Genomic DNA, 10,672 nt, shown 5'->3' with positions numbered 1-10,672 from the left:
CTTGTGTACTTAATCCAGTATCCAATGCTATGATAAATTCTCATTCCATGAGAAAAAAACCACTGACTTCAATGATTCAAGATAAACAAAAACATCTGAAATTACACCATTGCCAGCAATAATGCTGGCATCAGATTCATCGACTCAGATGGGTAGGGAAAAGTAGATTCTCAGTGTCATAGATACTTGGAATTTATAATATTAATTGATTTAGGCTCTGTTAAGTATATAGTGTCTTAAAACTTCACAGATGAATCTCAAGACATTTCTTTCCTTTCCAATTGAGGGATTTTCTTTTTCTTTAAGAAGGCAGCAAAAAGTTGAGCTTTTTATATTTAGGACAACTCAAAAATCTGCTTATTTAAAAAAGTATAAAAGAATAAGGGCATAGTCTTGGAATTTTAAGAGATTTACCCAAATCAAAAAACCCCAAGCAACTATGTATGGGAACTAAAATGTAGAACAGCAGAATACTGCGATATTTGAGATCATGATGCATTACCTGTACATATACTTAGTTATTCATGTTATTGATAAACCATTAGGACACTCAATTATATACCCAATAAAAACACCATTAAGAGTCTTGAGAACAGTCCCATCTTCTTTCTGAAGAAGGCATTTCTATACACTAAATTTTCATCTAGTAGCAGAGTATAGGAAACAGAATCCACAAGGTGCTTTAATTGCTGAGACCTCAAGTGCTGTTTTTCTTTTTTTTTCTTTTTTAAAAACCTTTTTAGATAGTAAACAGTTCATGGGGACCACACACAAATACTACGACAAACGAGGTTTTATATTGTTTGTTGATTAGCCTTGATATTTAGCCCACTGGTAACAGAGGAAGGAGTTTTACGACATGCTGGAGCAGCGTACTGAAGGGGAGCCCATCTGAGTCAATACTTTGTCCAACCATTGTAGAGGTCCATTCAGATGAAGTTCAATCCAGCAAGGAGTGCTTGTTACTGTTTGCCGCCTAGAAAATAAATAATAGGGAAGTCAGAAAGCAGCTTTAGCTACCATAAGGTTCTCCATAATATGATCAAATCTGTTTCCATCTATATCTCATAGACAGAAAGATAAAAATCCACAACCATTACCATAACTGCTACTAAACTTGTTTCAGACAGTCTTTGAAGGAAAAAAAAAAAAACAACAAAAACTCCAAAACACTCCACATCTGTAAGACACACCAATAATTAGATGCTTGTCCATAATACGTTGAGAATATTCTGCTCTGGAGAAAAAGAGCTTCAGCATTTGCTTCAAGTATGCTTCAAGTACCTCACCAAGAGCTTTACATCTAAAAATAAATTCTAAACTGAAGATTGTCCAACCAATGTGGTGTTCATGTCACAGATAGCTATGTGCAGCTGCATCACAACCTTTAAAGAGTCTGCATGCATAACTGGGTTTGAATTTTGTAGACAATTACTGAGAAATACAAACTAGAAACCCTTGACTCTGCACTATTAGCATGGTCAAACAGCACAATGCTATGATGATCATAAGGTCTGGCTTTTTTGGAGCAAATGACAAGACAAATGTATAAGGAAACTGCTAGATGTCAGAAACACTGTCAAAACACAGTGTGTGGTTATAATGTGCTAACTGATGATATCTCAAAGGAACAGTAAACTTTTATCTCCAATTTTCTGTAATCTTACATTTCTACATGTGTTTTGCACTGCAACATCCTCACAAAAACAACCAAAGTAAAAATTGTGTTTCCATTGTCTTCAATATAAACTTACCTATAATTTTTCACACTAGAAGCCCTTAATTAAACACCATCTCTCAAGTCTCAGTAAAACTGAAGGGCTGACAATCAAAAAAGTTTCATTCACTCTCCCATATACTGTTGTTTCAGAGACCTGTTGTTCAAAAACTTTCCTTTTCATCTCCAAAGTAAAAAAAATCAGTATCAGACATACTGTGCCTGAAAAATCTTGGTTTTTTTCACTATACCTGCTCCAGGCATGGGAATTTTCCCAAACTTGACTGCCAAGACTACTGTTGCTAAAACAGTTTTTCCTAGTAATTTTAGCTATCCCAAAGTCAAAGCAAGATTAAGATTCAAAGGCAGCAGATTAGTCAGACACAAACCCAGCCCCTTAATTTTTACTGTTGGCACTGCAACCCTTCGTTTTAAGGAAATCTATTTCTATAAACAGAGGAACTGAAAAGGCATAAAAATTAAGCTAGAGAGAAGATGAATTTCCAAAGTTGTCGGTGATTTCACATTTTCTAAAAAAAGAAAGCAGCTAGGGTCTGTGCACTTTCAGCACTCTAAAAAACATTGTTTATCTTAGCCCCAAATGTCTGTGCTAAAATAAAGTGATCCAATAGAACAACTTAAATCACAGGAAATAGAATTCCATTTAGTCTCAAATCCTTTCCCAAAGAGGGAAGTTCATTATTTCAATGCTGTTAACTCCCCTACAATGTGTTCCACAACACACTTCCTCAGAATTTTATAACTGGTTCTGTTCAACAACCCTAGCTTTGCACTACACTGGCAGAAGTTGACAAAATAGCAACAGTTGCTTTGCAGCTGTCTCAAAGCTAAAACTCAGCCTCTTCTACCCACAGATTTCCAGCTCACATATCACTGTTTGCTGTAATTATATCTCTACTGAACTCTCTTCAGAAGATGATCCTAGACCTGAATAGTTCTTGTGATAACATGAACACTTGACTGCTGGTCTGAACTTCTACCACCATCCTCAATTCTAGCCAACATGTGTTGAGCAAAAAGCTATAAACTATTTTGTCTACCAAGCTTATAAGCGTGGTAAATAAACAAAATGAACCACTTTGCCATACCTGTGCATTTACACACATAGCATAAAATATAAGTAATGCTCTGGCTTTGCCCAGGCCTGTTGTATAAGAAACCTTTTTGACATAATGATGAAGCACAGAAATTTTAACAAGAATGATGGATTTTACAGTGTCTCCTAGTCTATTTTGTGTTTTGGTTTGAAAGACAGGTGTCTGCTAAGGAAGGCAGGCGCCTCCCTTGGAATGGAGAGTGTAAACCCCCTCCCTCCGAATTATTATAATTTTGAAATTAAGGGGCTCTCAGGAAAAGATATGAGGATAGGGATACCAGTTCTTTACTAGTATGTAAAACAAGGTATAATAGATGATATGTATAAATTCGTGCTGAGGCTACAGTAATCTCGCCTGATGAAAATCCTAACATACACCAAAGGAGGGTTCCAAGAAATTCCCTCTGATGGGATTACAGCGATATGCACCAAAATCCTAGCCTGAATATTAGTCTCCAGAAATGTTGATTCCAGAGGATTATTCGTCTGACCAAATCCCAGCGATATGCATCATCGATAAGATAAATATGTGTCTCCTAGAATGTATATTGCAGGAGATTTTCCTCTAACAAGGCGAATTATTTACCAGTTTCGGGAAACTCTCAGCAGGAGTGGCAGCAAGAAAGGAAACACTACATAAATATGCTAAAAGGATAAGATCAACGATAAAAAAGCAAGAAACCCTCCCCGGCCACCCTCGGAGCTTGGAAATATATAAAAAAGACTTTGTGAGAGCTGTCTCTTCATGATGCACAGTGGAGAGGAGCCATAGTAGCCCCCCCCCATCTCACCAAACGCTGTTAGCCTACTTCAGCACCATCTGATCTTTGCTTGTGGCCTTTTTTCAATTGTATTTTAATTATGGAACAAATTCTCCTCATTAATCAAATTGGCTAATTCATTTATAACAAAGGCAAACAAAAGAACAACAACTATGGCATTAACAACAAACAGAACCAGGGATCCAGAAACAGCCTTCTCAGCTGCCGGCACTTTCCCCTTTGGTGCAGTTACTGTCACAGCCGGCAGGAATGAGCAAAAATTCCGGGGTGGTGGACGAGATGTATCAGAAGGTCAGCGGCGATAGCTGGAACTTCAGGATGGCACAGGCTACAGCGTGGAGAAACCCAGAGCAGTACCAAAGAAACAGCAGGGGTGGGGCAGCGACAGCCTGGCGCTGAGAAGAGCAGGGAGAGATGAAGTTCAGGATTTCCCAGGGCACAGGAGTATATGGTGATAGGTCCCTCAGGACTGAGCTCCAGCAGTGCCGGTGAATTCTCCCCGCAGTAAGCAACAGCCTGGCTGTCCTCCTCCGATGCCAAAGAGCAAGAGAGAGAATCCCCAACTCCCCAGCCCTCATCATTTACCTGCCTCTATTCTCTTGGTATCTCTGTGGTCCAGTCCCGCCTCCTCCCCCCACCCCCGAGAAAACTTCCAAAAACCAGAGGCGTTCCACTCCTGACATCTCAAGCACCCAGTCATCAGTATTTCTCAGCAACTCAATGGGAAAAAAATCCACAAGTAACAAGGAAAGCAAAGGAAAACCCAACCCCCAATATTTTGACAATTCAGACTACATTCATTTAAATTCAGGGTTGTATTTGCAGGAGTATTGGAATTAAATACCAGTATAGCCGGATGGAACGTGCCTGGGCTCGTCTGGCTCTTGCTGCTTGACCAAAGGCAGCAGCTGTGGTGTTTTCACCTCAGAGACACCTTTGGCTAGCTGGATATTGCAGCTGGGTGCTTGGGACAAGTCCAGGCATGCAGGAGCTCAGGTTTACCTCTGGTGGAAAGGCTTTTAGGCAAGGTGAAGGAAAAAGAGTCGGGTTCTGCTGGAGGGTTTCGATCCAGAGCTTTATTCCAGGCACACAGGCCTCTGAATCCAGCAACAGCTCCAACAGAACAAAAACAACCTGCGTGCTTGCTGTGTCTTTTAACCCCAGGGAGAGGGGGAGGGAAGGGGTAGGGATCCCACCAACCAGGTAAGGGGGGGGAAGTCTCAGGGGACAAATGACACCTGGATGGCCCAATGTGCCCAGGGCTGAGAAGCATCTTTTGAACTTCGCCAATCGCCAATCACACGACGCCCTTTCTGGACTGCCAAGATTGACAGACAGCACTCAGCAAGGGGAAGGGAGGGGTTATTGGCACACCTGGGGAAAGAACTCGGATGGACAGGCTATTACATCACACTGCAACACAGGAGCAACCTCGTCTTGCTTTAATCACAACTGCAACATAACTTACAGGTTTTGTGCATCAATACTTTAATAGCATAATTTTAAATAGAGATGTAAAGAAATTAGTTCAGCATTATGCCAGTAATCAGTTTCTGTGGTGTTCTGGCAGTGTTTGCACTGCAGTTTTTTTAATCCTGTGATCTCTCAACAGACAGCTAACAATCAACATTCTCCCTCCTTAAAAACAAATTTACCAAAGGGCTCCTCACTGTTTTAACTCAGCACTTACACTCCATTCACTTCAAGTTGTCTCCATATAATCTGACTGATAAAGCCCCTTCTGTTCTGATTTGAATATTGTATTTAAGTATGTGTAAATGTACACATACTTCTTTGTCCTGGTTTAGGGCAAATTTGTTAAAGAATCTGCAAAGGAGGGCCTCTCCAGAAAGCAAAACCCACACGGCCCCTCTCCCCAACCGGTTCGGGAAAAAATTCCTTGGAGAGAGGTGGAAAGAACCTGTTTATTTGACTGGCACAGCACCCCCCCCTCCCCCCCGCACACAAAATGAACAATACCAGCTGACACCGCTCTGAGAAAGATGACAAAATCAGAAAGTCTCTTTTGGGGGTGGTTGCTCTGTTCTCAGTCCCTCCGGCGCTGGGCAGCTGCTGCAGCCAAACCTCGGTGTTCCCGGGTCCCAGTCTGGAGCAGGTTGGAGATGGTCACAGGAACAGGAGAGGAGAAACAGTCCAGGAAGGGATGTGGACTGTTTAGCTAGACCTAGCTAATAAGCAGAGGCCAAAGCAGAGCAGAAGCGAGAGCAGAAAAGAGAGCAAGCAAAGCAGCAAGCTGAAAGCAAGAAGTGAAAAACAGCCCTATGTACTGCTCGTCTCTGTGTCCCTGATAAGAGAAACCCAAACAAAACTTCCACTCTTCAGAGTCGGTCTTAAAGGCACAGAACAGATGAATGGGGATACAAGCATCATAACGTCACCCCAGGACATTCTTTTGAGACAAATCTGAGAGAAATGACGGATTTGTCTTTACAAACGAACTGTGGGTCTGCTGGTAGATAAAACTAGCACTGAGAGATAAAAAAAACAATGAGAAGGATTCCACTGATTGATGAATGGACAAAGATATTTACCTTTACAAACAAACTGTAGGTTTGCTGATAAATGAAATTAGATATTGAAAGATGAAAGAAACAATGGGGAAAACCCCTAAATTCCATAAGAATTAAAAATTTTAAAAGGAGGATTATACATTAGAGGGAAATCTTGAGTATCAGGCATTCCAGGAAGTCTGTACCTCTCAAGTACCTCAGCCAATGGGGAAAGAGAGAAGGGAAATGCGGCCAGGAAATTAGGATAAAAAGGAGGGTGCATCCTCTAAAAATTTGAGAGATCCCAGGGGAACACCCCATGGCCTCTCCCTTTATTCAAATAAAGTAAAAGGACTCCTCTGTCTCCTTTTTGGACATAAGCCTCTGATGTTTGTGGATTAATTTTCCTGACAACTGGGGCCCCTTTCCGGAATCTTTACACCATCTGGGGGTGGTGGGCAGTGAGTGGAGCTGGAGGCGCACCTCACCCAGTTTTGGTGTTCAGCTCCCCTTGGTGGCAGCCGGCACCCAGAGATTGATTGGGTTCCCGAGACTGTCCAGGAGACAGACGAGTGGCGGACCAGGGGGGTCCATGAAGAGTCCACAGGGAAGGACCACTGAAAATCTCACCAGTGAGTAAAATGGGATCTTTGGGGAGCAAACCTGGGAGGGCACCCATGGAGGGTAGCACAGGTGAATCAAGACACCCATTGAGGGTTGCAAGGGTAAAGCTGGGAAGGGGCCCTGGAAAAGGGATGACGATCCCATAATACCTCCGGAGACTCCCTTGGGGAGAATGCTGAGGTCTTGGAACAGATTATACATTCACCCAGAGGTAACTATGGAGATCATGGTAAAATATTGCTATTTTGTGTGGCCAGAGTATAAGTTGCCAAAGGTGCTTATATGGCCACCTCATGGAACAGATATAATTAATTTTTGTTGAATTTTGTGGAGGTATTTAAAGGAGAATTGGAAAGGATATATTGAAAGGACATGTGGATTGATATGGATTAGACAAGGAACAGGAGAAATCTATGTGTTAAGAAAAAAACTGAGAAGAAGAAAAAGGGAAGTAAAACGGTGAGAATTGGGATGTTTTTCAGCACCTTCTCCTGTCTTGTCCTGCAGTGTTGCCAGCTGACCCAGGGCCAGCTGAAGGCCCCTTATATCCTCAACTCCCAGAGTAAAGGGATCAGGGAAATGCTGTTCCTATGGCCCCACCTGAGAATAATAAGTGTAGGGGGAGGGGAGCAGCATATCGTATCTCCCCCTAGAACTAGAAAAGGAACTCAATTTAGAACATCAAAAGCCCCCCGGACCCAAGAGACAGGGGTACACCAGATGCCACTCCGCCAGGTTCCTTCGGGGGGGTCAAGGGGGAGGGTTTGGGTTTGTAATTGTGTGTATCACTTACTATCCAGGATATAAGTGTTATGAACAAAAATTCTACCAATTTTTTTTGTGAGAAAAGGTTACAAAAATCAGCCAGATCACTGTTGCTGCTGAAGCTCTGACTGTTTTGTTATTGTAATCACGGGTCGTTATGGCTAATTGCTCCTTTTGTATTAGCAGAGCCTTGCCCGAGGCTAAGTTGTACTTTTCCCCAAAAAAGTGAAGAGACGTGGCGGGGGGGGGGGGGGGGGGGGGCTATGCAAAGTGACTCCAGGACCAGCATGCTGTGGGGAGGCTACTGCTCCAAACGTACTGAGAAAACCCCGAAACAACGAGCCAACATAGAGTTGAGAGATTGGAGTGATGTCTGGACGTGAAGAACGGAATGCTGAGCCTGCAGAGATGCTGAACACCTTCGTAGTTCCTCTCACCCTGAGCACGGGAGTCGTCCCGAAACCGGGAGCGGACGGGGAGAAATGGCAAAAACTAACATTTGAAGGGGTCATCATGCCCTAAAGGCTCCCACGAGGACTGGACCTCCCAGCTCTACCCCTAGTGGACAAAGCTGCGCATATCCTCCTCCTCCTCCTCCTCGTCGCCCTGGGAGAGACGACGGGAAGCTGCAGCCTCCTCTGAGCTGCCCAATCCTGAGCTGATCACTTTTAATAAAGGCCTTAAAAGGAGAAAAAGTCTCCTGCCCTGTTTATTTCATAAGAGGGTTGAAAAAAAGAATTACCCCCATATCTGGATGATCCCATAGGGGTAAGGGAAAGATAGAGGAGTATTTCGGAAATGTGGATTATACATGGAAGGATTGGGATTTTCTTTTGGGGATTTTGTTTGGGCAAGCTTTGCAGAAAATATTAAGAGAGTTTACTCCACCTTCAGGAGTTAGGTTGTTGCAGTATGTGGATGATTTGCTATTATCAGGGGGAAAAGGAAAAGGCGGTTGAGGAGGCTACTGTAAAGCTGCTTAATTTTCTTGCTAAAAAAGGACTTAAGAGTGTCCAAAAAGAAGGAGCAGTTAGTAGGGGAAAAAAAAAAAGATGCCAAATATTTGGGAAACATTCTGACTAGAGGGTTACGGTGTATTGATCTAGAAAGAATACGAGGGATTTTATAAGTACCATTACCCCAGAAAAAAAAGGAGTTACGGCAGTGTTTAGGGTTGGTGGGATACTGCCGAGCATGGATTGAGGACTTTTCTGTTGTGGCCAGTCCTTTATATGACTTTTTAACCCAAGATAGTCCTAATGTCGCGGTATTGACACCAGAAGGAGAGCAGAGCTTTAAAAAAATTAAAAGACAAATTGATTAATGACCCAGTCTTAGCTCTTCCAGACTCAGAAAAGGAATTTGAACTATATGTGGATGTTAAACAAGGTTATGCTAAAAGAATTTTGGTGCAAGAGCATGGGAGAACACAGTGGCCTATTGCTTATTTTTCTAAACTGTTAGACTGGGTGGCCAGAGGCTGGCCCCATTATCCACAGAACTGTGCAGCCACAGCTCTGATGGTGGCTGAGGCCCAAAAGCTGACAAGGGAAAGGTATCTGTTAGTGAAAATTTCAACTCTGATTAAAGCTTTGTTAACTGAGAGAGCCTCTAAGTGGATGACCAGCACTCAGTTATTACAGTCTGAATCTTGTTTAATGGAACAAGAGGATTTAGAATTTAAAAGTGGGAAAGGGTCCAACCCAGCCTCCTGTTTGAATGGCCCTGAAGGGGGAGGGAGGGGCAGAAAGAAATCCATGACTACATTCAAGTGATAGATCTACAGACCCAGGCTAGGGAAGATTTGCAGAATGCTCCCTGGCCTGAGGGAGAAAATGTGTTTAGTGATGGGTCTTCAAGGGTGGTAGAAGGGAAACGATGTACAGGATACTCGATTTAGTGAATGGAAAGCAATTAAAGGAAGGGGGGAGGTTACTGCCGACCTGGTCAGCTCAGACAGCAGAGCTGTATGCCCTTGTGAGAGCCTGTGAATTATACCAGGACAAGACAGTGAATGTTTTTTATTGATTCTAAATATGCATATGGGGTGATCCATGCATTTGGGAAACTATGGGGAGAAAGAGGTTTTTAACCTGCAGGGGAAAGACGCTAGCTCATGAGAACTTAATCTCTCGCCTATCGGAGGTGGTGAGCTTACCAAAAAAAGTTAGTGATAATACACATCAAGGGGCACCAGACAGGGTGCTCAGAGGAGGTAATAGGAAGCCGACTGGCTGATAAAGAAGCTCGGAAAGCTGCATTGCTGCCAGAAACCTCTAAGAACCTCCCTTTGCTCCCAGTAACTGCACTGTTGCCAGAGAAACTGTCTTTTCCACCAGAGGAACTTGAGATAATTTAAAAGAGTGGGGCAGAGGAAAGAGGGGATAATTGGTTTATAAGGGATGGTAAACAGTGGATACCAAAAGCTCTGGCCTTATAGCTGTTAAAACAACTCCATGAAGGGAGTCATTGGGGCTCTCGAGGACTGGCAGAAGCCTTCCTCAAAACATATGCTGCTGTGGGTCTTTTTATTCTGGCAAAGCGAGCTATTGTGGGTTGTTAGATTTGTGCTAAAACCAATAACAGACTTACAAAGAAACTTGCCAGAAGAGGGAGGCCTTGGGCTGTACATCCCTTCCAGAGATGCCAGGTGGATTTTACTGAAATGCTCTGAGTGGCAAGATTTAAATATCTTCTGGTAATATTATGTCAGTTAACAGGGTGGCCAGAAGCATTTCCAGCCTTTTCAGCAACTACAGGATCAGTTATTAAAGTATTTTTGAAACAAATAATTCCAAGATATAGGATTGTGGAAGCAATAGACTCAGATAGGGGAAATCATTTCACAGGAAAAATTCTTCAAGGAGTTGTAGATGCTGACAGTCTGGTCAGAGAGAAAGTCAGATAAATTTTCCCAGACATTGCTCTGGGGAGTTTTGAAAAAGCTCAGAGAAAGAATTAAAACAATCCCTAATCTTTGCAGATGGTGTTGTTTACTTGTAAGATGTTTACAAGAAGGGTGTTGTTCCTAATTAGCCAATGATCTGAGGAGTGTTGATTGAGGACCGATCAGGTCCAGCTTTGTCGGAACTGTCTATAAAAGAATGTGATGTCTAATAAACTCCGCATTTGCCTTCTGAGAACATAGGAGTCTATG

At 42.7% G+C, this 10,672-nt stretch overlaps 1 protein-coding gene across 4 annotated transcripts in view; it reads right to left on the bottom strand.

Moving 5' to 3' along the window:
* Positions 1 to 852: 852 nt before the first annotated feature.
* LOC128941428 (mothers against decapentaplegic homolog 2-like) overlaps positions 853 to 10,672 on the bottom strand; it is a 75,175-nt gene continuing 65,355 nt past the window's right edge. For all 4 annotated transcript variants that reach the window (XM_054283186.1, XM_054283187.1, XM_054283189.1 and 1 more), the window contains one exon: positions 853 to 976. In XM_054283186.1, the coding sequence (XP_054139161.1) occupies positions 853 to 976 (124 nt within the window). The remainder of the gene's footprint in view (positions 977 to 10,672) is intronic.

The sequence above is a fragment of the Melozone crissalis genome, unplaced genomic scaffold (assembly GCF_028551555.1).
Source record: "Melozone crissalis strain CALT ecotype California unplaced genomic scaffold, PUWL_Pcris_2 ptg000035l_1, whole genome shotgun sequence".
NCBI classification, from domain to species: Eukaryota; Metazoa; Chordata; class Aves; order Passeriformes; family Passerellidae; genus Melozone; species Melozone crissalis.
The sequence above is the reverse complement of the archived record's forward strand: the minus strand, read 5'-3'. Positions and strand labels throughout refer to the sequence as shown.